At 41.7% G+C, this 27,055-nt stretch overlaps 1 protein-coding gene across 1 annotated transcript; it reads right to left on the bottom strand.

The window, feature by feature from the left end:
- Nucleotides 1-4,267: 4,267 nt before the first annotated feature.
- On the bottom strand, nucleotides 4,268-24,100 carry LOC145344100 (uncharacterized). Its single transcript, XM_080190935.1, has 5 exons — nucleotides 24,086-24,100; nucleotides 15,785-15,841; nucleotides 14,369-14,446; nucleotides 9,183-9,410; nucleotides 4,268-7,701 (listed from the first exon to the last, which is right to left on the bottom strand). The coding sequence occupies exons 4-5, from the start codon at nucleotides 9,255-9,257 to the stop codon at nucleotides 5,605-5,607; spliced, it is 2,172 nt and encodes a 723-aa protein (XP_080047061.1). The 5' UTR covers nucleotides 9,258-9,410; nucleotides 14,369-14,446; nucleotides 15,785-15,841; nucleotides 24,086-24,100; the 3' UTR covers nucleotides 4,268-5,604.
- Between the last annotated feature and the right edge of the window lie 2,955 nt (nucleotides 24,101-27,055).

The raw sequence follows: 27,055 nt of genomic DNA, 5'->3' as shown, positions 1-27,055 counted from the left end.
GTGAGAGGGCGAGCTCATGGAGATATTTGAAAAAGAATGAGAAATTTAAAAATTGAGGCCTCATTTAACCAGAAGTCAGTGTTGACCAGGGTCATAGACGAACTGGACTAAAGTGCAAGTTAGGATATGAACAGCAGAGATTTGGGTGACATCAAGATTACAGAGGGGGAGACATGGAATGACAAGTGTGCGTTGGAATAGGCAGATCTAGAGGGGTTCAGCAGCAGATCAGCTGAACAGGAATTAGGTTTGGTTCAGTCTGAGTGAACAACTGGTAAAAGGGATAGACTGAAAGGCAAAGAAAGGCAAAGATAACTGTTTTGCTAGTTATAAATAAGATGCTTCCCAAAGATCATTAAGTTCTGGCTCATCTGTGGCCTGATGTCCAATAGACAGTTGGGAAAGGTTTAAACATGAAAAGCTAGAGCTGAGCATCATAATACATGTAGAAGCTAACCTTGTGCTTCCAGATAATATTTCCAAACCAGGACAAATAAATAAGGAATGCAAAGGCATTAAGTATAAAACCTTTGAATACTCTGGATATGACCAGACACAGATGACAGCAGAAACAATTTCAAAAATGGAAAACAGTCACACTAATCACATTGGGGGCACAGTGCTGACTATAGTCCCAAGGTGAGAAGTGTACCAGAACTGCCCCCACTGGTAACCTTTGTATTATATGCAAATCTGTTGTTCTTACTGTGAATCTGTGTATGCAGACCACATTCTTCTTTTTTTGTTAAAACCACAACCCCTAACAGAATTAGGACATTACAGAAAGAAATGTAAGCTAAGATTTCCTTAAATTCATTCCAGAAAACAGTTAAGTATAAAATAGTAGGAGTAAGATATAAACACAGGGGGCTAAAGTAGTACAACTTTCTGTCCTCAGGCTGTGGAGTTTAGAAAATTGCAATTCTGAAATGCTGAAATGGAAGTCTGAAATGTGATCCTACCCAGGACTGGGATCCCTCAACACAAGGCCTTTGATTAAACACCCCCAAATAGGCTTCCAAAATCCAATCACTATTCTGAGGACTTCCAATTCCATCCAACCTGCCAGTCTGTAAGCTCAGGCTACCAGCTTCTCCCTGGGATCGGCATTCCATTAAATTGAACATACTTCCTCCCAAGCAACCATCCCTCTGGTCAAATTCCTCCTTCCAATCATCTTCCTTACCCCCTCACAAATACCCCCATCCATTGATCCCCTTCTTTCCACCACATTGACCCCTTCAATCGACCACCTTCATCTTCCTCCCATCCCTTAATGACCACATCCTCACCAGCACAGCTTACCTGCCCCAGCCTTCACTGATTAGCTCCCTGCCCAAGAAGGAGGCCACGTTTTAGCTCCACATAGAGTGAAGGAATCTGGAATTGCAGGGTCCCCATGACTTTCTGACTCACCTGTTCCCTACAGCCCAAGTAAAAATCCCTCCCACTGTCCTACTGTTTTTTCAATGCTTCACCTTAGGTTCATTTAACACTTTTACTTCACAAACATTTTACAGTCAACTACCTTCATAGCTTCCCTCCAGTGCAGAAGGAGGCCATTTGGCCCAAGGAGTCTGCACCGACCACAATCCCAACCAGGCCCTATTTCTGTAACTCCTTCTATTTACCCTGCTAATCCCCCTGACAGCAGGGTTAACTTAGCATGACCAATCAACCTAACCCGCATATCTTTGTAGTACCTGGAGGAAACCCAGGCAGACACAGGGAGAATGTGCAAACTCCACAGAGTGAGCAGAGGCCAGAATTGAACATGGTCTCTGGTGCTGTGTGGCAGCGATGCTAACCACTGTCGCCGTGCCTTAGATCACGACATCCATGTGATAACATCCGTCAACAATCATTACAAAGGAAGTGGGAAGCTAAATAATTGGAATCAAGATGTTGCAGCTGAAATAAATCTAGCTTGCTTTAGTGGTTAGATGTAAACACTTAATTACTGTTTATCCTAGCAATTAAATGCGCAGCATTTTTGGCATTTTCCTTTGGATACCCAGATTTATACTTTGGCAAGTGAAGAACGCCACCAGAAAACTTTTTGCAACTGTCCTGAATTGATGAACTTGAAGTTCTGCTTTATATTTTGAGCTGCCAGGGAGCCTTTGTGAGTTGACCCAAATTGCCCTCCAATATATGTTAAATTACACAACAATAAGGACAACAGCTTGTAATTATATAGCACCTTTGACTAAGGAAAATGTTTCAAAGGAGTTTTAACAAATAAAATTGGACACTGAGCCACATAAAGTGATATCAGGTCAATGACCAAAAGCTTGATCAACGTGGTAGGTCGTAAGAAAGATTTGAAGAAAAGCAAAGTGGAGAAGCAGAAAAGTTTGAGGAGGAAATTTCAGAGCTCAGAGCCTCAGCACATGGAGGAGCACGGGCATCTTGGAGGGCTGTTGTGCTAGGTTACAAAGATGGATAGGGTACAAGGCTATAGAAGGATTTGCAAACTAGTTTGAGATTTTGCTTTATAACTGAGGTGTGGCTGAACTGAGAGCCAGTGCCAATCAAGTGAGCACAGGGGTGAGGGGTGAGTGTGACTTGGTATAAATTTTGGACAACGTCAAATGTTCTGGTGGGTAGAATTTGAGAAAATTCGAGAAGGTTTTTGCTACCTTCAGAAGTTTCCATGCAAAACTGTGGTACGCAGGTATCAAATCACATTGTACATGGTAACTGTAGAGATCTTTTAAATTTATCATGGAGTGTCACTCCACACAAAGCAATTACCCTAACTATGCTAAACAATTTCTTTAAATCTAGCCATCCAAGAATGTGAAACTTAAAAGATTATAAAGACAATATAATGATCCACAGAGCGACTGGACGTTATTTGACACCCTGATAAGCTGAGATCCTGATTTCTTCCGTTGTTTAAAAATGTTACATGGAAACTGACAATTCACTTTGTAAAGGCATTTCTGGGTTGTAGAAACTAACAGGAGAAGTCTAATATTTTATATTAGTATATTGTTAGACTTCATCTTGTTGGCACGTTTAGGTAACAAGGCTTAATTTGTCAAATTATATAATAGTGATAAAAGGTCTTAATTTATATGTACTACTGGATGATTTGTGAATTTTCGGATTTCATGTTAAGAGAATTTTAAAACTGGCATCTCTTTACGTGCCAAATACTGTGATAGCTTTAAGAACAGGTTGAATGAACTGGAGTTATAGAGGCAAGGCACATTTGCACGCTTGGGCTCTAGCAGGTCTGGCTTAGCAGTAAACAACAGCTAAAGCTACAATGCTGATTGGCCAGGAACCAGGAAGATACAGAGCCTTTAGTCAAAATATACACGTTATAGTTTAGTAGATAGAAGGGAAGGCAAGGGTGCTAATTGGCCAGAAGATTGGTCTGAACTCTTCAAGGGTTAGCTATTTCGATGATCCCAGGTTAAGAGATATGGTTAGATTGTTGTGGGCAAGAACATAAGAACATAAGAAATAGGAGCAGGAGTAGGCCAGCTAACCCTTCGAGCCTGCCCCGCCATTCAATAAGATCATGGCTGATCTGTCGTGGCTCAGTTCCACATTCCTGCCCTCTCCCCATAACCCTTAATCCCCTCTCTTGTCAAAAACCCATCAACCCGCGTCTTAAAAATATTTAGCGAGGCAGCCTCCACCACTTCAACGGGCAGAGAATTCCAGAGATTCACCACCCTTTGAGTGAAGAAGTTCCTCCTCAACTCCATTCTAAACCGCCCCCCCTTTATCTTGAGGCTGTGCCCCCTAGTCCTACTATCCTTTCTGAGCGGGAAGAGTCTCTCCACCTCTACCCTATCCATCCCATTCATCATCTTATACATCTCAATGAGATCTCCCCTCATTCTCCTAAACTCTAACGAGTACAAGCCTAATTTATTCAGCCTCTCCTCATAGCTCAACCCCCTCAACTCCAGCATCAGCCTAGTAAACCTCCTCTGCACTCCCTCCAAGGCCAAAATATCCTTGCAAGCTTGGAACACTCTTCCCATTGGGCAGGAGTTGGGTTAGAAGTAGTTGTGTTGATACAGGTGAAAAGTCTGACAACACCAGGTTTAAGTCCAACCAATCTATTTGATAGTAAACTCACTAGCTTTTGGGTTAGCCCCTTCGTCAGGTGAATGGAGAGTTCTGGCCTCAGACAGAGCATATAAAGCACAGACAGCTCTGTCTGAGGCCAGAACTCTCCATTCACCTGACAAAGGGGCTAACTCGAAAGCTAGTGAGTTTACTATCAAATAAATCGGTTGGACTTAAACCTGGTGTTGTCAGACTTTTTACTGTGTTTACCCCAGTCCAATGCCGGCACATCCACATCATTGATACAGGTGCACATACTTGAGCTAAATCCCACTCCACAGATCTACAAATATCTATAGCACTCTCTTCCCAGTTTTCCAAAGTACTGCCCAGGCATAATCCTCTCCCCTTTGGGGACTGTAACTACTTGTACACCCCTGGTGAGTTCTCTTCATCAGGTACGCATTCGGCAAAAATTGTTGTAAACTTACCGACGGGGAGGTGAGATTAGAGTCCAAACTGGGGGTGGAGGGTGGTGGGGGATAGTTATGTGGGGAAGTACACTAATTATACTAAAACTTTCATGGTGGGAATGCCATGACATCATTGAAGGAGAATGGGGATGATTGGAACAGGAAATTCTGATGGTGTTAAAGTGCTTGGTGAGTCCCATTGGACTCTCTGCCCCATTGCCCACCCAAAACTGTGGGAAATCAACTGTTACATGTGTTGATGTTTTTCTCTTTTACTCCACAGGTGCGTCGGTCCACCTTGTTGTCTAACGAGGGGCATACACATGGTGGGTCGTGCGTGGGCTGCTCTTGGATGTTTCGAGAGTAGCCTAGTACTTTGCGTCGTTCGTGCATGCTTAAACTGGACCAGCAGATGGGCACCACGACAGCTCAGTGACTATCACTGTTTGCTGTGCAGATGCATGGATTTGGGCCAGTGTCTGTGGGAGTTTGCGCATTCTCCCCGTGGTTGCGTGGGTTTCCTCCGGGTGCTCCGGTTTCCTCCCACACCCCAAAGATGTGCTCTTAGGCTGATTGGTGTAACAAATTGTCCCTAAATTATTCTCCCCTCAATCTGGTTTCCAATATGGGTGCCATAAGCATAGACATGCGTCAAGGGTGGAAGAGGAAAAGCACAATGTTAAAATGGCAGTGTGGGCTTGTTGGGCCGAAGGGCCTATTTCCCGTGCTGTGTTGTTCTTTGTTCTTTGAGACAGAAAAATCACAGCCCCTATCTCAGAAAACTACGCTCTAAATTATTTCAGGGTACATCAATAGTTTAAGTCCAGGTCTAGTATTTCTTATTACTATGTTCTTTAGTCTTATACTATCATCCATTGTCAATTAATCTTTCCAGACTTATCATGGATCTCACCTTTCGCTTTTTTCTTCAACAGCAAGGTGGAATGCAATCCATACAATAGTTCCAATTGTAATCCTAGCTATAAACTGTCAGAATTCATATTTGACCCTGAATAGCTATTGCAAGCCATTACTTAACTGGTGTGAAGAGTAGCCTGTTAATGAAAAACCAGAGTTATCCTCAATATGTTCTTTTCTACAATGTGGATGCTCTATAATTCAACGAATACTTATATTTCCAAGGTTTGTGCTTAACTTTTTGAAACCCAACAGTGAGGAGCTCTTCTGTTCCTGGCCAAAGTGTTACATTTACAGGCATTACAGATGATGAGTACATGTTAACAGTCAGGAAGTCAAATTCAATGTCATACTGGATATGTGGACAGGCATTACCCACTGCCAGAACAATGCCTGAAGTATACTGTCTTTTGATGAGATACAGACAAGACTCATGAATTGAGCTGAAGTTAGTTTCAGTCCAAGAGACTGATGAGGTCAAAACATTCTTCCAATATGAAGTTGACGCTTCATGACCATTTTCTAAATCACAGATGCATAACCTTAAATCAACATCACTATCAGCACAAACTTCATAAGGGCTGTATGGGGTCAATCGGTCAAAGCCTAATAAAGTCATTGCAGCATCCACCTGAGAACGGAAGTCTATGACCACTAAGTACTTTTCTTCATTGTGACCTGCGCTTTCTGAAGCCTTCACAGAGAGATCAAGTTTTACAATGGTCTCATTTTTGTGCTCTTCATGAATTTTCACATTGTCAAACCTAACACCAATTAATCTTTGGCAGGCCTTATAGCCTTTGGGAGAGTTTTTGTCTCCTCTCTGTTGTTGAAGGATTTCATGGTTCATCTGACCAAGTGCAAATTCAGCATACAGTGCAAAATTAGAATCGCTTTGTGCTGGCTTTTCAAATCCTTGGCATATGCAAAAGCTGGGGGGTATCCTAGGAATGCTACTGCAGGTCCTACCTGGGGAAACTGGGCTCAGTAACCCATCTCCATTCATGCCATATTTCAAGTCTTTCCTTTCTTTAGCCCCAACAGATGGCAATAGACCTTGTATGGTATAGTGAACATCAAGAAGGCTGATCAGTCTGTGCTGGTTCGTGCGCAAAGATTGCATCTTCTCTTCACCCAGTATAATGGCCGCTGTGTCTGGGACAATCATGAATAGTGCAGTGTGGAACACCTCAACCTGAGATTCTGTGGTCATTGAAACAAACTGCCCGTAATTATTGCCATGATCTGAAAGAATGAAGGTCACAGTGTTTGGTTGATCAGACAAGAAAGATACATGTTTGGCTAGATCTTCATCCACTTGCTTTAACCTGAGGCCTGTATCTTCATGATTGGTGTCCAACATGAGAAAACTGAAGAGAGGCTTTTGTAGAAAAGAGAAACGTGTGATAAAGTATTCAATGTACTGCAGGAGGTAGGTATGCTGATGTATGCCATTGTAACACATAGCAGCAGGTCCATGGAACATATCCTTCACCCCATTTTCTTGAAGAATATCACAACTAGAATATGAAACATCCACCCTGTCAATTCCACTTCTTTTGACTGCTTCCAAGAACAACTTTACTCTTTCTGAAAACGGGCTTTTTTTGTTAAGCGCTCTCAGCTCTTTCACCAAACCCCATTCCCATTTCCAACACATGTCCTCCAAATATAAAACCTCGTATCCAAATTCTTTAAAGCGTCCGTATGTCTTGTTGAAATCCACAGCCTTTGGTGGTAGGGCAAATGAACTGAATGGTTTAAGTGGACTGAATGGCTCACCACCAAACAGAGCTTGGAGAGACTCAAATGTTCTGCTCTTTATACCTTGAACCAACTCAAAGTCAAACACACATCCAGTTTTGAACACGTTAGTGTTCAGATTTACGAATGTATCAATAGTTTTTGGCAAAACTCGATAAAAATGGTGCCTGGACACAGAATCTAAAAATAAAATATTCACATTCACTGCCTGTTCATTTGTTGGTTTGTTTGGAGAATTACCACCTGCTCGCAACACTGGAGGCAGAATGAGAAGCTGCGATATCTTTTTTCCATCGTGGCTAAGGCAGCGTATAAAGCAGTAACCATGGTGATAGGTCCTCCAATCTGTTAGCAGTTCTTGATTAATAAACGCCATGGCTTCCACTGTGGATTTAAACTTCGTCCACTGATTAACACCCACATCTTCATTGTATAATCCAACCACTACAGAGGATAACTCACTGCATACATCATGGCGACAGGTCACATGAGGTTCCTCTGGATTGTAGTTCTTACAGAAAGCAAAAAAATTCAGATTCAAGAATTAGAATCACTATTACAAAAACTTTAATGTGAGAGCCCCCAAATTATGGTATTTAAAATAGTTACTGTTCCCATTGCTTAACATTACCCATTAGGGGGACCAGAAACTCAGCTAATGTTCTGGGGACCCGGGTTCGAATCCCACCATGGCAGATGGTGGAATTTGAATTCAATAAAATCTGGAATTAAGAATCTACTGATGACAATAGTTTCAGATTGTCAGAAAACCCATCTGGTTCACTAAAGTCCTTTAGGGAAGGAAATTTTGTTTCCCCAAGATGACACCAGAGCAAAGCGACCTCTTGCAAATTGCACCCAACATGCTTCTAATTCTATCTTTTATTCTCGTTCTACTCTTCTAAAACTTCATTCTAACTCTTTTAAACTCTCTCTATAACTGTAACACTACATTCTGCACTCTCTCGTTTCCTTCTCTATGAACGGTATGTTTTGTCTGTGTAGTGCGCAAGAAACAATATTTTTCACTGTATGCTAATACATGTGACAATAATAAATCAAATCAAAATCAGAAAACATCTGCCATCCTTACCTGGTCTGGCTTAATTGCAACTCCAGAGCCATAGCAATGTGACTGATTGACTCTCAAGCCCAAGGGAATTAGGAATGGACAATAAGTGCTGGCTAGAAAGCAATCCCCATATCCTACAAATGAATAAAAAAAAACCGTTGATGTAAGTTTTTCTTTTACTCATTCATGGGATATGGGCATCATTGGCCAGGCCAGCATTTATTGCCCATTCCTAACTGCCCTTAAGATGATGATCGTGCGCTGCTTTCTTGAACCACTGCAGTCTATGTGGTATGGGGTATACCACAATGCTGTTCGGGAAAGAGTTCCAGCATTTTGACCCAGCGACTGTGAAAGAACGGCAATGTGACTTGAAATCAGGATAGTGAGCAGTTTGGAAGGGAACTTTCAAGTGGTGATGGTCCCATGCAACTACTGCCCTTCCGCATGGTAAATACATACAGGAAAATCTCTGTTTTCCAACATGTTCCAGGAATGGAAGATGCCAGACAATTAACTATGCCAATTAATTAAGTTGCAAGGTGAGTTTTTTCCTTCTTCAATCACAAATTTCCAGGTGGGTGTTGAGGTTTCAACAGATGCAGGACCAAACAAATTGAGTGAACAGCACCAAGGGGAGAGGGTGCAGCGCGGTGAGGTCCAGGGCACTGCGGGATCCAGGGTGCAGTGGAGCCCAGGGGAGAGGGTGCTGCAGGCCCAAGGGGAGCTCCTCCTCTCTTTTAGTATTTTCAATCTTTCTTGTCCTGAACTCTGGTTTTTCAAATTGGTTTTCCAATTAAAAAGAATTCTATACAAACTTAACAATTCAATTCATTTGTCCTGCTGCATAAGTATTCTTTTCAAACATTTCTTGTGGGTGCACTGATAGGGTTTTGGAATGTTTGATTAAAAATATGTACCTTAATCTCACAAATCACATTCGACAGCTGATATGAACAATTAGCAGCTTTTTTGTCAGCAAACAATTCTTTCATGATGCGGCAAGAACCTGGAACAAAATCTACTCGGCGACATGCTACGTCCTCCTGGGGTCTCTCTTCGTCTGACTGCAATCTAAAAACCGGGCAGGTGTCATCGTACTGGACAGTTTTCAACCTGGTTCTGACACTGCTGAGGTTTGACTTGTACTGTAACAAATCCAAAATACCACAAGTTAAATCCAATTATTGAATGTTAATATTTTAGTATCATTTTCTTACACTATTCCTCCTCCCACTCTTCAGACAGTCAGGAGGAATAAACAATGTGACTGATAGATTTTGAAGACAAATCTATGAAACAGACAAGCATGTTCATTCCGGTTCTCCTTCCTAATCAGAAAACACAATCAAGACTACACACCCACTGACTCAAAGCACACTGAGTAAATACCAATAAAGATTCAGATTTCCGGACTTCCAGTGCTCTTGTGTAGGAATTTCCAAACAACCCTTTGCTGATCGCCACCCTGTTGTGAGGGGGAGGTCTGTGCATGCACTGATCCCTTGAGCGATGCCTTCATGAGCTCCTTGCTCTGCATGGGGCCACCTAGGGAAGGTCTTTGGGAGGCAGCATCCAGAAAAATGATACAATCCAAAAGCATCCTTAACATCACAAAGACTCATCAGCTGTAAAAGTGGAAGGTGACTGCAGCAGCAATGTGGTTCCAGTGTTCAATAAGGCAGCTCACCAACCACCACCTTCTCAAGGGCAATTATGATGGGCAATAGACGCTGGCCGAGTCAGCAATACCCACAATCCCATGAATGAAAATAAAAAATAAAGTCAGCCGCCCTGGTCTCCTGTGCCCAGACTACTGGATTCGAGCAGAATCATCTCCAGGGCTGATTTGGAGAAAATAACATGTGAAATGAGGATGTAATCAGTAGAGTTGACCAGGAGAACCGGTGGATGTGGTTTATTTAAACTTTCAAAAGGCTTTCAACGAGGCCTGACACAGATTACTATGTAAAGTTCAAGCACATGGGATTGCGAATAATGTCTTGGGATGCAGACAGGAAACAAAGAGTTGGAATAAATGGGTCTTTTTCTGACTGGTAGGTGACCAGTGAGGTACCAGAGGAATATGTGCTAGGACCCCAAATGTTCACATTATCGATTAATGATTTGGAAGGGGGAACAAAATATATTACCTCCATATTTGCAGATGATACATAAGAACATAAGAAATAGGAGCAGGAGTAGGCCATCTAGCCCTTCGAGCCTGCCCCGCCATTCAATAAGATCATGGCTGATCTGTCGTGGCTCAGTTCCACATTCCCGCCCTCTCCCCATAACCCTTAATCCCCTCGCTTATCAAAAACCCATCAACCTTCGAGCCTGCCCCGCCATTCAATAGGGTGGGAGGGTGAGCTGTAAGGAGGATGCAGAGATGCTTCAGCGTGATTTGGCCAGGCTAAGTGAGTGGGCATATGCATGGCAGGTGCAATATAACATGGATAAATGTGAGGTTATCCACTTTGATAGCAAAATTAGGAAAGCAGATTATTATTTGAATGGATGTAAATTGAGCGAAGCGGATATTAAGACCTTGGTATCCTCGTGCATCAGTCACTGAACATAAGCTCATAGGTACAACAGGTAGTAAAGGTGGCAAATGGTATATTGGCCTTCATAGCAAGAGAATTTAACTTTCAAATTTCCAAAAGGGTTTATTTACATAACCTTAGTTTTAAAGTATATTTTCAAAAACATTGCACTTTTTTTTTATAATCCCAGTTAATGTTATTTGCTGCCTTGGAAGATCCCAGAATGTAACCCTGGCTCAAAAGACAGTATCTTTTACTTTTTATTTCAGAAATCATGGAGGAACAGTGAACCAGATTTAACAATAAGAAAAAAAAATTATTGAACATGAAAGATTTGAGGTGTTTGTTGGATGAAAATCTGCTCATCCAATGAGCCATCTCAGTGCAAGAAATTTAATGTATTTCATATTCTTTGTATACTTTATTGGATATATTACATGTTACACTCAGATGAGAAATTCCCTTTAATTGCTCCAACATATCTCAGTTGACAATACCAATCCAAATCATCTGCAAAATAGTTTATTAAACCAACAGAGGGGGAAAAAAAATCATCCTACCCTGTTTGAGCTGGAGCTAAATATCTGAAGAACAAAACAGTGTCTCAGCTCATTGTATCCTCCAAATAAATGTACAAATATTCAGAAATCCAAGATGGTGCTGTAGCGAGGGGACTTCTTGCAAGCTGTGTCCAGCATACCTTCTAATTCTTTTACTCTCGTTCTACAACCCAGCTACAACTGTAACATTACATTCCGTACCCTCTACCTCCCTATCATATGCTTTGTCTGTACAGTGCGCAAGAAACAGTACTTTTCACTGTATACTAATGCATGTGACAATAATAAATCAAATCAAATCCAAGTGGTGAACTGATTATTCAGAATGCCATAATGATATTGTGCTCCCTCTGCTGCATTTTAGGTGCATTACCATCAGCAATCTTGTACACAAATCAACTGACATTTAAGTAGCACTTTCCACCTTCAGATAGAATCATAGAAATCATAAAACCCTACAGTGCAGAAAGAGGCCATTTGGCCCATCGACACTGTACCGACTACAATCCTACCCAGGCCCTACCCCAACATCCATCTGCTAATCCCTCTAATCTATGCACCTCAGGACTCTAAGGGGCAATTTTTAGCATAGCCAATCAACCTAACCTGCACATCTTTGGACTGTGGGAGGAAACCAGAGCACCTGGAGGAAACCCACAGAAACACGGGGAGAATGTGCAAACTCCACACAGACAGTGACCCAAGTCAGGAATCGAACCCAGGTCGCTGGAGCTATGAAGCAGCAGTGCTAACCACTGCGCTACCGTGCCGCCCATTAGTTTCAATCTCTTCAGAGCACTTCACAGGCACAGGCAGCGCCAATATCTTCACAATTGGTGAATATCTAGTAAACACCAAGCAGAAAAAGCACAGGTGAAGAGTGTGCTAAAGATATTTTTAAATGCACAGAGAGATGAGGGGTCAGCACCCTGTAATAGTCAGGGGGGAGAATACTGCACACTACAGACAGTCACAGGTTGTGGTAACACACATATACACACGCACGCACACACACGCACGCACACACACGTGTGAAAAGACAAGCACAAAAAAGGTAGCATGCATTTAGGTCTTAAAATTCCAAAACTTCACCATCATACCTGCTTCTCTTGAGATAAAGGTTTGAAATATTGCAAGCCCAATTCTTTTTTGGTCCACTGAAGAAAAATAAGTTGGATGTTTATAATGATAGATTCACAAGGATTCACTGCTTGCAGTAGCAGTTTCTCTCACTTCACTCTACCTGGGGTGCAGTGGAACTTCTGCAGCATAGTAACTAGTTTGATTCTTCAAATAGGTTGATAAAAGGTCAGCCCAAATTCTCTGCCACCTGACAGATTTCAGGCATGTACTATTCCTTTGCTGGTCTTAACCTTTCCTCTTTCTATTTGCTCGAAAAATATATCTTAACTGTCCCTTACCAGAAATCTGGTTTCTGTCATGTGACTATAGTACCTGGTTTTTACCACTCTCACAAACGGTCTCTGATACAACAGTGTTGAAGTTTCACACATTCACGTATCCTTGTGATAGAACAAAGACTCTTCAACCAACACTATGGAATTCCATTCCAAAGCTGAGAAGTCTGCAAGTCTATTGGTGAACTAGTTCCTGTATTATTGGATATTGGCAGCCAGTAATCCATAGGAAAAATTTGCTGCATTTTAAATAATTGTCTAGAGAAGAAGGCAAGCTTCCAACACCTTGTGTAATTCCATGTATAATAACAGAAAAGGAAAGGGCAGCTGATGTCCCAGCTCTATTTTCATTTAAGATATAATTTTTATTTTGAATAAATCCATAAGTCTATATAGCATGAGTGTTCCAAACTCATCACTTCTGCTCCTCTCACGATTACTGGTTTCCAGTGTCATTGAAAGGCATCTAATTTTCTCACCCTCACCTGCAAATAACTTCATGGAATTTCCTCCTCATCTTCCCCCACCCCCCCCCAATTCTCATTTTTGTGCTTTGTGCACCTGCAAGTCCTCAAATGCTGATCTACATCTCTCACTCTAGAAATACTTTGAATATTCGTATTAAGAGTTGTGAAAGATGAAAATTTGCAAAGAATGGAAGGTGATACAAACATGGATTAGGGTTTTGACAACAGAGGAGCTGGAGGTAGCGGCAGAGTAGATCTTGCTGAGGTGGAAGGAAGAGGTTTTAAGACAGATCAGATATGGGAAAGGAAATTAATGTTTAACAAGGGCCAGGGCTTAAGGTAAGGTGCTAGCTGTTGGAGGAGGATAGTCAGTGGTATATGAGTGTGTATGGAAGAAGATGGTTTCAGCTTTGCTAACATTAATTTGGAATAGATTTAATCTCATCTAGCTCAATTCCAAAGAGGCGGTTACAGTATCTACACTTGATTAACGGAGATATTGCAAGGGACGGCATACGAATGGAGACTCCATACTTCCAGATACAAGGGCATCTGAAAAGAGTGAAGCCAAGCCTGGAAACAGGATCTACCTTGCAGACCACAAGAAGAAAACCTTTTCAGGCCCATGTGATAGCTACAGTGCAATTGGTAGAAGGGAAAGCAGAAGAGAGCAGTGCCACAGAGGTGGACTACTAAGGATAAATATTTGAAGAAAACTGAGTGAGCCAAATATGACCTTGATGAACACACAAAGGATTTAGAATATTACTTTAAGCCAAGCAAGGTAAATCAGTGAAGTAGGGCAGTGGAGAATGTTCATTGTTTTTGTATTATTATGTACAATGTGGACAGTTGAACTCTGAATTAATCTGAAGGTTCACTCCTGTAAAATTAAGCAGCTTACCTTTGATAACAAAAATCATCAAATGAAATATGGAGGGAAAAATACTTACACTTCCAATGCCTCATGACATCTCTCGCAAACTTCCAAAGAGTTTGACAGTAGTTATTTTGAAGTGATAGAGATAAGCACATTAAAGTTATGAAATTCATTTCTACATAGATAACCCAGGAATAATGCAATCCCTAAGCCAAGCAGCTCTAATACTTACAATGGCCTTGTCGTTCTTGTATACATGACCTGGTACAGTTGGAGTGGACACCTCATTTAAAAGAAACTGTAAGCAAACCTACATGAGAGATCAAGGTTATATATAAATCAAGAGAAACAATACAGATAAACCATCATTTTACTACATTCAGTCTGCTAAGCATATTAAAGGTGGAACGGCATATGCTCAGGATCTACAAGAAGACAAGAATCTCATTCTGGGCGGCAGAGTGGTTAGCACTGCTGCCTTGCAGCACCTGGATCCAGGTTCAATTCCCGCTTGGGTCACTATCCATGCGGAGTCTGCACGGGTTTCCACCAGGTGCTCCGGTTTCCTCCCACAGTCTAAAAGATATGCTGGTTGGGTGCACTGGCCATGTTAAATTCTCCCTCAGTGTACCTGAACAGGCACTGGAGTGTGGCAATTAGGGGATTTTCACAGTAACTTCATTGCAGTGTTAAGCCTACTTGTGACACTAATAAACAAACCTAAATGATTTTTTTTAAGTTTATGAACCTACTTCATGTGAGAGGAGCTAAACACCACTACACTCTCAAATGAAGCTGATGTAGCAATAATTTCCATATATATCTACCCATTTATATTAAAAATCTGACATCTATGTGCACTATAGGAGTACCTATACCACAGGGACTGCAGCCATCAAGAAGGCAGCTCACTCCCATCTTCTGAAAGGCAATGAGGGATGATCAATAAACGCTGACCTAGCCAGCAATACCCACATTCCATTAATTCACTTTGACAGACTTCATTTTTGCGTCACTTGGTATACTAATATCATTTTTACACATTTTTTCTATTTTATATTACCATGGACATAGTTATACTGAGCTCTGAAAATGTAAACATGTTTTACTTATAACTGCCATTTTGCACCTCCCCACCAATTCTCCCCTCTCTTAAAGTAAATATACAACTGTATATATTTGGAATAGTCAATCAGATGAGGCAACTGAGGCAAAAAACACAAACAAAAGAAAGGCATACATTTATAGGCTGCTTTTCATAGCCTCAGGAAATCTCAAAGCATTTTACAGCCAAAAGTATAGCCAAAGTGGTATCACAGAAGTGCTGCAGCCACTTTGTGTATATCAAAGGTCTCACAAACAATGAGGAAAGGAGCAAAATTCCCCTTTTTTTTTGATTTCCTACAATGTGACCTTTTCTATACATCCAAGAGGGAAGACAAAGTCTTGGCTTATTGTCTCATTGAAAGACAGCATCTCTAACAGTGCATCAGTCCCATAGTACTGCACCCCAGTTTATTCAGAGTGCTCAAGACTCTGAGGTGAGATTTGAACCCATTCAGAAGGGAGGGTGCTACTAAAGGGCACAACAAAGACCTTGTATGAACACTAAAAACTAAAAGAGGAAGGATAAACAGGGCTCAAATACCTTCAAGCAGGGTTTAGATGAAATGGGACTCTTCTTTTTTGTTCTAAGGAGAAGGAGCTCCAAGAAAATCATTCAAAAATTATAAGAGTTTTAATAATTAGGAATAAACTAAAATTTGTATTTATACAGCACATTTTAATGGTTAAAAAAATCCTGACATCTTTCTCTGTGGCACAAGAAAATAAAATGGATCCTGAACTATTAGAAGATTGTCATTAAAGCTGGTTTTCACAAAAGGTCGTAAAGGAGGAGAGAGATTGAGAGGCAGTGGGGTTTAAGGAGTCTAGGTAATTAAAGTAGCTAAGTAATTAAAGCTCAGGCCATCACCAAAGACAGAGAGGAAGATGTACAAGAGGGATATACAAACAGAGTTTGGAAATAGTTGTACAGAGATAGATTACCAGCATATAGTGAGGCAATATAGGGAATTAAGCACAAGAACGTGAATTTGAGATTTGAAGTTTAAAAAAATGGGGGCTGAAGGACAATGCAGCTTAACAAGGACAAAGACGACAGGTGAGCAAGACTTGTGACGGATAGAGTAGAGACTGCGAAGTTTTGCATGAGCTGAAAATATGGAGGTTAGAGGAGGGAAGGCTGAGCAGGGGAACACTGTTATTTACAGATTTGGTTAATGCAAAGACGTGAATGAGAGTTCAATGGCAGATGGGCTAAGTTAGGGGTAGTAACAGGTTAAGTGCCATTTAGTGTACATTTAGAAGTGTACCCAATGGATCCCAAGGAGTTGGTGAGTGGGAAGAGAAGCCATGTGTGAATGTGCTATGCCTGTGGTTCGAGGTAAAAGTGAAATCAAGCAAGAGCTGTGCCATTGAGCAAGACAAGAAAAACACAGGAACAAGATGATATGATCAACCATGTTAAATTACGCAAAGAGTTTGAGGAGGATAAGTATAGATTATGCACCTTTGTCAAACTTGCAGACAATTCATGGTTTTGATCATGGCTGTTTAGTGTATCAGGAGTGTAAAACTGATCACAGGATTCAAAGAGAGACTTGCAGAAACTATTTCAACAAATTTATAAATAGAAAGCATGAACCTAAGAGCAGCACAAACAAATTTAAAGGAAAGGTTAGAAGAATTGTTTTATACAGAGAGTTGGTAGGGCATGATAGAAAGAGAATCCATGATACCTTTCAAAGTGGATAATGCTTGAAAATTTTAAGGCAAAAACAGCAATGGAACAAGATGCCATTGTAGCTGTTTCAGAGAGGAACAGGATAATAAGCCATATAGCCAGTTTTACTGCATACTTTCATGGTCTACAAAAAATTGAAAAGCAAGTTCAATCTCAAAAAATTACCCTTCTTGTTTTGATACATTAACCCAGAAGAGTGAAGTTACATTTGACCACATATACAAAGGTGCAGCCCAAGCCATTCGATTCAAATACAGATATCTTGTAACTTTTATTCACATGTGTGGAAGGTATTCAAAGAGGAGATTGTTTGGGTATAAACTAAACATATTTCAACGAGTGATAAAGGAAAGGCATCCAAAGGTAGAGCTCCTTAAATGGCTAAAGATTCAGAGATTGAAAATAGAAAAAGGAAGTCTATAATAAACGTTAGATTCATAAAATAGTAGAGAACCAAAGTGAAGAGAAAAAGTAGACGGATGAACAGAACAATGAAATAAGACCAAAGAAAGTGTATAAGAGTAGATTGGCAGGTAACATAAAAGAGACCAAACAGCTATTTATAAATAATAAGAATAGCCAAAAGAGAGTGAAACAAATTAGGGACAAAAAAAATCATCCACTTCTGGAAAAAGTGGATTAAGTTTTAAAAATTAATTGTCTCCAGGAATTGCAGTTTTACATGGGGTTCAATTCCTGGAATTTCAAGATCATTATGGAGAGAAATTCCTGGAGCCACAAACACAAGCAAAGGACTCAGAACTGTGAATTCTCTCTTTTTATAGCTTGTAGCATTTAACTTTAATTTGGCTAATAAAGAAACCTGCCACTGTCTATCAGGTTGTGTGTATAGTGAAAGTTGAGCATGAATTTAACTTCCCCAAACATTTTATATCTTTACCTTTTTTTAAACACAATAAAAACTAATCCCTTTTTATCTTAAGCTCAAGTAAGCTTGCTAGGTCAGTTTCTTTGCAATCAGCACGTGAATTGTTACGCACCAACAATGAGTAACTGCCTTCATTCTTACTAAACTCACAATAAACCCTGTTGTGGCCTGTCTTGGAAACTAGGGAATAATTTTTACCCTCCTCATGTGGCCATAACAATGTTTAGCCTTTCTGGCCTTGATGCAGTGGTTCCATACTGCAGCCGTTCCATACTGCAGCCATTTAATTTAGCTGCCTTCCCTGGTGCAGTACATTTCTAAGCTCTCAATCAAAAGATTGAGGTTTGCAATTGGTTTCTCATTTCAGGGCAGTTACTTAGCAAATCAGGCACAGCACTTCCAAGAAACAGAGAAAGAGAAAGCAAACAGCTTCAAACAGCCTGTGTTCAGTACAGCATTGTCTTTTGTTCTCTGCCTCCTGGTCTTTAAAGGGGTTCATAAAGTACTTTGCTGGGTCTATATTCCAGACAAATTCTATTAGTTCATTTATACTGCAGTTATTGTTTCAGAACAGAGAAGTGAATTTTGCAGTCTCATCTCAGAACCATTTGCCAAGTCTCAGGATAGTGAGAGTCAACAGGAGATGGGGTCTTTCACATTCCCCAGAGGGCTGAGCGTCTATTTTCAGCTCACTTTAAGGGGTATTAAATTGTGTGAATTGCATCAATCTAGATAATTATCCCATTGTTCACAGAGAAAGTGAAATCCAGACAGAAAAAGAAAAATTTAGAATTCTATCTTTGAAAAGCACATCTTCAAAACAATGAAATTCAATCTGAGAGACAGAATGAAGACACAAGAACACAGGCGGCATGGTAGCACAGTAGTTAGCACTGCTGCTTCACAGCTCCAGGGTCCTGGGTTCAGTTCCTGGCTCAGGAGTTTGCACATTCCCCTCGTGTCTGCATGGGTTTCCTCCGGGTACTCCGGTTTCCTCCCACAGTCCAAAGTGCAGGCTAGGTTGATTGGCCGTGCTAAGAAATTGCCCCTTAGTGTCCAGGGATGTGTAGGTTAGAGGGATTAGTGGGTATAATATGTAGGGATATGGGGGTGGGGCCTGGGTAGGATTGTGTTCAGTGCAGACTCGATGGGCCGAAGGGCCTCTTTCTGCACTGTAGGGTTCTACGATTCTATGAACACAAGAAATAGAAGCAGGGGTAGATCACCAGGCCCTTCAAGCCTGTCCCACCATTCAATAAGATCAACTCCTTTACTGCGTAATTTCTTCATTGCCCTCTATTCTGGGATCTAACAAATATTTATCATGTCCACTTTAAATCTTCCTAATGATCCAGTTTCCACTATTCTTTGAAGCAGAGAATTCCAGAGGTTCACTAACCTCTGTGTGAAAAGCTTTCTATGCACCACAGTTTTAAATGATTGACTCTTTATTTTGTAGTTATTTTTCCTTGTTCAAGACTCTCAAACTACTAAAAATATCTCTCCATGTACCCTGTCAAAATCCCCTCGAGATCTTATATATACAAATAAAGTCGTCCCTCATTCTTCTAAACTCCAAGAAATACAGATCCAGATTATTTAGGCTCTCTTGATAGGCCAAGCTTCTCATCACAGGAATTAGCCTGGTGAATCTCCTTTGGTCTGCCTGCAATGTTACTATATCCATTTTTAGGTAAGGGAGCCTGAACTGTATGCAGTATTCCAGCTGAGACACACCAACACCCTGTACAATTGCAACAAAACCTCCCTATTTAAAATTCCAACCTCTTTGTAATAAAGGCCAAAACAATTGCTGGCCTTAACTACCTGTTGGACCAGTTTTTTAGCTTTTTGTCCACTAGAAAACCTAGATCCCTCTGCATTTTACCTAAAGTACAGAGTTCATTAAAGCTACATCAGAATGCTAAGTTGTCTCCAGAGAAACAGGGTACTGATTTGCCAAGCTCTACTGAACAAGGACAAAGCTTTAACATAAGAACATAAGAAATAGGAGCAGGAGTAGGCCATCTAGCCCCTCGAGCCTGCCCCGCCATTCAATAAGATCATGGCTGATCTGTCGTGGCTCAGTTCCACTTTCCCGCCCTCTCCCCATAACCCTTAATCCCCTCTCTTATCAAAAACCCATCAACCCGCGTCTTAAAAATATTTAGCGAGGCAGCCTCCACCACTTCAACGGGCAGAGAATTCCAGAGATTCACCACCCTTTGAGTGAAGAAGTTCCTCCTCAACTCCGTTCTAAACCGCCCCCCCTTTATCTTGAGGCTGTGCCCCCTAGTCCTACTGTCTTTTTTGAGCGGGAAGAGTCTCTCCACCTCTATCCTATCCATCCCATTCATCATCTTATACATCTCAATGAGATCTCCCCTCATTCTTCTAAACTCCAACGAGTACAAGCCTAGTTTATTCAGCCTCTCCTCATAGCTCAACCCCCTCAACTCTGGTATCAGCCTAGTAAACCTCCTCTGCACTCCCTCCAAGGCCAAAATATCTTTGTGCATGCTTTGATGCATACCTTTGATGCATGTTAACAATTTTAATGTCACAAGTAATATCTACTAGCAGTCAAATAACAGAAAGCACCAACCACAGCTAAAAGTAAACAGGGTGTGATCTGTCTAATGAAATTAAATAACTATTTTCACATTTTCATTATTGTGCTGGTTCATTTTAAATAAAGTGCATTTTTTTTTACAAATAGGAAAATGGTACAGCTAATTTCGAAGCTAACTTTGCACATTGTAGTATTTTGAATGAGATTAACATGAGAGTTCCAATACCTAATTCAGCATGACGATCTCAACCCTGCCACCAGCTAATGAAGCTATCCACTGTCAAATGGAAAGGCAGAGATTTGAAATAGGATATAGCAGCAGGAGTAGACCATTTGGTCCCTCGAGCTGCTCCACCAGTGAGACGATGGTTGATCTTTTCACTCAATGCCGTTTTTCCACACTATCTTTTGATGCCTTTAATATCTAAAAATCTGTCAATCTCTGACCTGAATATGCTCAGTGACTGAGCCTCTGCATCCCTCTGATATTTAGAAGTCCAAAGATTACCACCCTCTGAATGAAGAAATTCCTCATCGTTTCAGTAAATAGCCTATTCCTTACTCTTAAATAAGACCATAAGACACAAGACATAGGAGGAAAATTAGACCGTTCAGCCCATCAAATCTGCTCTGTTATTCAATCATGGCTGATGTGATTCTCATCCCCATTCTCCTGTCTTCGCCATGTAATGTTTGATTTCTTTGATGAAGATGATGCCGCCCCCTGGTTCCAAACTCTTAAGTCAGGGGCGACTTCCTTCAACACACTCTATTTCTACATTTAACATTTCTTCCTTCTTCTTGTTATATTTAACCTTGCTAATTTCTTCCAACAGTTGTGGTCTCTCTTTGGGTTTGTCCATTGTTATGTCCTACTCAGCACCCTCAGGAACCAAACAATTTCTGCCTCTCTGAAGAATGCCAACTTCTCCAGCTTATTTGTGTTTTCCACATGACTGAAAATTTGATCATTCAACTGGATTGCTAAAGAATTCCCAATAATGGCTCTGAACTAATTTCTGCTTCAACAGCATGATGACTGTTGCAGTAGATGATACAGAATGTCTTACATGAGCACCATGAATCAAATCTTTGATGCGTTTCAGTCTTTTGACAAGGTCCTGTGTGGTAGACTGGTCAGGAATGTAATAGCCCATGGAACCCAGCGCAATTTGTATCCAACATTGGCTTAGTGGCAGAGGGTGATGGTTAAAGGTTGTTTTTGTGACTGGAAGCCTGTGTCCAGTGGTGTACTACTGGGATCGGTGGGTCCCTTGCTGTACATTAATGATCCAAACATGAAAGTAGATGATATAATCAATAAGTTCACAGATGGCACAAAGATTGGTAGTGTGTTAAATCCTGAGGAGGAAAGCATTAGGTTACACGGCAATATATATGGTTGGTTAGCGGAATTTAACACTGAAAAATTTGAGGTGATGGGGAGGACTAACAAGGCAAGGACACAATGAACAGTTGTTCAATGAACAGCTGGGAAGTACAAGGAGCCAGAGGGACCTTGGGTACACGTCCAAAGATCCCTGAAGGTAGCAGGACAAGTAGATAAGGTGGTTAGGAATGCATATGGGATACTTGCTTTTATTAGCTGAGGCACAGAATGTAAGGACAGAGGGGTTATGATGGAACTGTATAAAATGCTCATTTGGCCACAACTGGAGTACTGTATGCAGTTCTGGCCACCATACAATGGGAAGGATGCGTTAAATTAGGAATTCATCAAGATGTTGCCTGGGTTGGAGCATGTCAGCTATAAAGAAAGGCTGGCTCAGCTCGGTTTCTTATCCTTAGAGCAGAGAAAGCTGATGGGGGACAAGATAGAGGTGTGTAAAATTACAAGGAACATAGATAGGGTGGATAGGAAGGAATTTTACCCATGAGTAGAGGGTCAATAACCAGGGGCATAGGTTTAAGGTAAGGAGTAGGAGGCTTAGAGGGAATTTGAGGAAAAGCTTTTCTACTCAGAGCACGGTGGGAGTCTGGAACGCACTCTCTGAAAGGGAATACAGACAGGAACCCTCACAGCATTTAGATGAGCACTTGAAAGACTATAAAGGTGCTGGGAAATGGGATTAGAATAGATAGGTGCTTGGTGGCAGGTGCAAATATGATGGACTGTAGGGCTTCTTTCTATGCTGTAAAACTCTAGAATGCCATGATCATCTTCTGATTTTCCTTAGACACAGGAGTAGAACTGGAGAATTGCAAATGCTACAACCTTGTTCAAAATGGGATGCAAGGATAAAGCCCGCAACTGCAGACCAGTCAGTTTGACTTCAGTGGCGGCAAAACGTTTGGAAAGTTTAGTCTGGGACAAAATCACTAGTCACTTAGACAGGTGCAAGATAATTAAGAAAAAGTAACATAGATTCATTAAGGGAAAATCATGTTTAACTAACTTGCTGGAATTTTGAGGTGGGAAGAGAAGGTTGATAAGGGCAACATTGTTGATGTGATGTATATGGATTTTCAAAAGGCATTTGAAACAGTTCCACACAACAGGCTTGTGAGCAAAATTCCAGTTAGTGGAATAAATGGAAAGTAAGCACTTGGATACGTTGGCCGAGTGACAGGAAACAGAGAGTTGTGATAAATAGTTGCTTTCAGATTACAGGAAGGTCTATAGTCAAGTTCCGCAGGTGTCAGTGTTGGGATCCTCACCCTTCCTAATATATAGGAATGTTCCAGATCATGGTGTGCAGGGCAGGATTTCTAAATTTGTGGATGATATGGAAGCATTGTCACAGAATCCCTGCAGTGCAGAAGGAGGCCATTTGGCCCATTGAGTCTGCGCCGATCACAATCCCTCCCAGGCCCTATCCTCGTAACCCAACATATTTATCCTGCTAATCCCTCTGACACTAGGGTCAACTTAGCATGGCCAATCAATCTAACTCGCACATCTTTGGACTGAGAGGAAACCAGAGCACCCAGGGGAAACCTATGCAAACATGGGGAGAATGTGCAAACTCTGCACAGACAGTGACCTGAGGCCAGAATTGAACCTGGGTCCCTTGTGCTGTGAGGCAGTGGTGCTAACTACTGTGCCACCTACAACTGTGATGGGGATGCTCTCGAACTTCAAAAGGAGAATACATGTCATCATTGTTGTTCGTGTGCCAATTTAAAAGTACTTTTTTTTTAAAGGGTGGAGGTAAGCATTGATTTAACTTTGTGTCTATAATCAAATATTGGAAGGTTCCTAATTTTTTCATCTGGCCTGGGATATAACTGATACTTACAAGCAATTAGTTGAAAATAGTTCAGAGGCAAAGAATCTAGAAAAGTCAGAAAGCAAATGGGCATTTATAATGCAAGTGTCAGCTCCCCAAGATGTTCCTTTGCAGCCACTGGAGTGATTTTAAATTGTTGTCACTGTTGTGATGTAATGAAACACAAATTCTTAAATCTATCTTGGTGTTCAAACACAGTAACAAAAGCAACAGTTGTTGTCATAATGGGAGGGTTAACATGTTTTAAGAATAAAAATCAAACAAATAGGGAGATGATGGGTCTAGTAGCACCATCAGAACAATAATCTGCAAAATTTGCTGAATAAATCTGGAATATATAAAATTTCAATCATGATGACAACACTGCTTCTTGTCAGAAACCCATCTGATTCACTAATGTCTCTTCAGGGGAGGAAATCTGCCATCCTTACCTGGTCTGACCTACATATGAAAAATCAATGTGCTTGAAGTTTAACTCTGAAACGAGCTTCTCTGTTCCAGGCTCATGAAGGATCCATAACACAAATGGGCGGGTTCATGAAGGGTTAAACACTTTGGTCACTGCTTGGTCCGAATGACTCATACTTATCCTTAAATTCCTGAGCTTCTTATTTCCGCAACGAAACAAAGCCAACTCCGCATAAGTGACAAAGGTCAATCAAGGATTCTTGCCACCCTGAGGTTGGCTTTTATAACCCACAGAGTGGGAGGTAGTTACTCACACTCACCCACCAGAGACAGACAAGCCGAGCACAGTAAAAGGCACCAGCTGCGCCTCCTGCCACCTCTCCTGGACATTCTGCAAACTCTTCATACCCGGGCACACTTGCTGAAGGGACGGTGCTGCGTCTGTATGAACCCACCGGCGGTCTCAGGCTAGGGCTGGGGGAGAGGCAGACACACGAACCCAGCTGCCGCCCTCTCCAGGGCTCCCGGCCCCCAGCATCAAACAGCACGCATGCGTCCTCAGTAAACTGAACCTTCAGGTTTCAAATTAACCAGAGAGAGCAATGTAACCAGAGAGAGAGAGAGAGAGCAATGTAACCAGAGAGAGAGAGAGAGAGCAATGTAACCAGAGAGAGAGAGAGAGAGCAATGTAACCAGAGAGAGAGAGAGAGAGAGCAATGTAACCAGAGAGAGAGAGAGAGAGCAATGTAACCAGAGAGAGAGGGAGAGAGAGCAATGTAACCAGAGAGAGAGAGAGAGAGCAATGTAACCAGAGAGAGAGAGAGAGAGAGCAATGTAACCAGAGAGAGAGAGAGAGAGCAATGTAACCAGAGAGAGAGGGAGAGAGCAATGTAACCAGAGAGAGAGAGCAATGTAACCAGAGAGAGAGAGCAATGTAACCAGAGAGAGAGCAATGTAACCAGAGAGAGAGAGAGAGCAATGTAACCAGAGAGAGAGAGAGAGAGAGCAATGTAACCAGAGAGAGAGAGCAATGTAACCAGAGAGAGAGAGCAATGTAACCAGAGAGAGAGAGAGACAGCAATGTAACCAGACAGAGAGAGAGACAGCAATGTAACCAGAGAGAGAGAGAGAGAGAGCAATGTAACCAGAGAGAGAGGGAGAGAGCAATGTAACCAGAGAGAGAGCAATGTAACCAGAGAGAGAGAGAGAGAGCAATGTAACCAGAGAGAGAGAGCAATGTAACCAGAGAGAGAGAGCAATGTAACCAGAGAGAGAGAGAGAGAGCAATGTAACTAGAGAGAGAGAGAGAGAGAGCAATGTAACCAGAGAGAGAGCGAGAGAGAGCAATGTAACCAGAGAGAGAGAGAGAGCAATGTAACCAGAGAGAGAGAGAGAGAGAGCAATGTAACCAGAGAGAGAGAGAGAGCAATATAACCACAGAGAGAGGGACAGAGCAATGTAACCAGAGAGAGAGAGCAATGTAACCAGAGAGAGAGCAATGTAACCAGAGAGAGAGAGAGCAATGTAACCAGAGAGAGAGAGAGAGAGCAATGTAACCAGAGAGAGAGAGCAATGTAACCAGAGAGAGAGAGAGAGACAGCAATGTAACCAGACAGAGAGAGAGACAGCAATGTAACCAGAGAGAGAGAGAGAGAGCAATGTAACCAGAGAGAGAGCAATGTAACCAGAGAGAGAGAGAGAGAGAGCAATGTAACCAGAGAGAGAGAGCAATGTAACCAGAGAGAGAGAGCAATGTAACCAGAGAGAGAGAGCAATGTAACCAGAGAGAGAGCAATGTAACCAGAGAGAGAGCAATGTAACCAGAGAGAGAGAGAGAGAGCAATGTAACCAGAGAGAGAGAGAGAGCAATGTAACCAGAGAGAGAGAGCAATGTAACCAGAGAGAGAGAGCAATGTAACCAGAGAGAGAGAGAGACAGCAATGTAACCAGACAGAGAGAGAGACAACAATGTAACCAGAGAGAGAGAGAGAGAGCAATGTAACCAGAGAGAGAGAGAGAGAGCAATGTAACCAGAGAGAGAGAGAGAGAGCAATGTAACCAGAGAGAGAGAGAGAGCAATGTAACCAGAGAGATAGAGAGAGAGCAATGTAACCAGAGACAGAGAGAGAGCAATGTAACCAGAGACAGAGAGAGAGCAATGTAACCAGAGACAGAGAGAGAGCAATGTAACCAGAGAGAGAGCAATGTAACCAGAGAGAGAGCAATGTAACCAGAGAGAGAGCAAGTAACCAGAGAGAGAGCAATGTAACCAGAGAGAGAGAGACAGCAATGTAACCAGAGAGAGACAGCAATGTAACCAGAGAGAGAGTAATGTAACCAGAGAGAGAGCAATGTAACCAGAGAGAGAGCAATGTAACCAGAGAGAGAGAGAGAGAGAGACAGCAATGTAACCAGAGAGAGAGAGAGAGACAGCAAAGTAACCAGAGAGAGAGAGAGACAGCAATGTAACCAGAGAGAGAGCAATGTAACCAGAGAGAGAGCAATGTAACCAGAGAGAGAGCAATGTAACCAGAGAGAGAGAGAGAGAGAGAGCAATGTAACCAGAGAGAGAGAGAGAGAGCAATGTAACCAGAGAGAGAGAGAGAGAGCAATGTCACCAGAGAGAGAGAGAGAGAGCAATGTAACCAGAGAGAGAGAGAGAGCAATGTAACCAGAGAGAGAGAGAGAGCAATGTAACCAGAGAGAGAGAGAGAGAGAGCAATGTAACCAGAATAAGAGAGAGAGCAATGTAACCAGAGAGAGAGAGAGAGCAATGTAACCAGAGAGGGAGAGAGCAATGTAACCAGAGAGAGAGAGAGAGAGCAATGTAACCAGAGAGAGAGCAATGTAACCAGAGAGAGAGAGAGCAATGTAACCAGAGAGAGAGAGAGAGAGCAATGTAACCAGAGAGAGAGAGAGAGCAATGTAACCAGAGAGAGAGAGCAATGTAACCAGAGAGAGAGCGAGAGAGAGCAATGTAACCAGAGAGAGAG

Source organism: Carcharhinus amblyrhynchos, chromosome 1 (assembly GCF_965287045.1).
Source record: "Carcharhinus amblyrhynchos chromosome 1, sCarAmb.v2.hapA, whole genome shotgun sequence".
NCBI classification, from domain to species: Eukaryota; Metazoa; Chordata; class Chondrichthyes; order Carcharhiniformes; family Carcharhinidae; genus Carcharhinus; species Carcharhinus amblyrhynchos.
The sequence above is the reverse complement of the archived record's forward strand: the minus strand, read 5'-3'. Positions and strand labels throughout refer to the sequence as shown.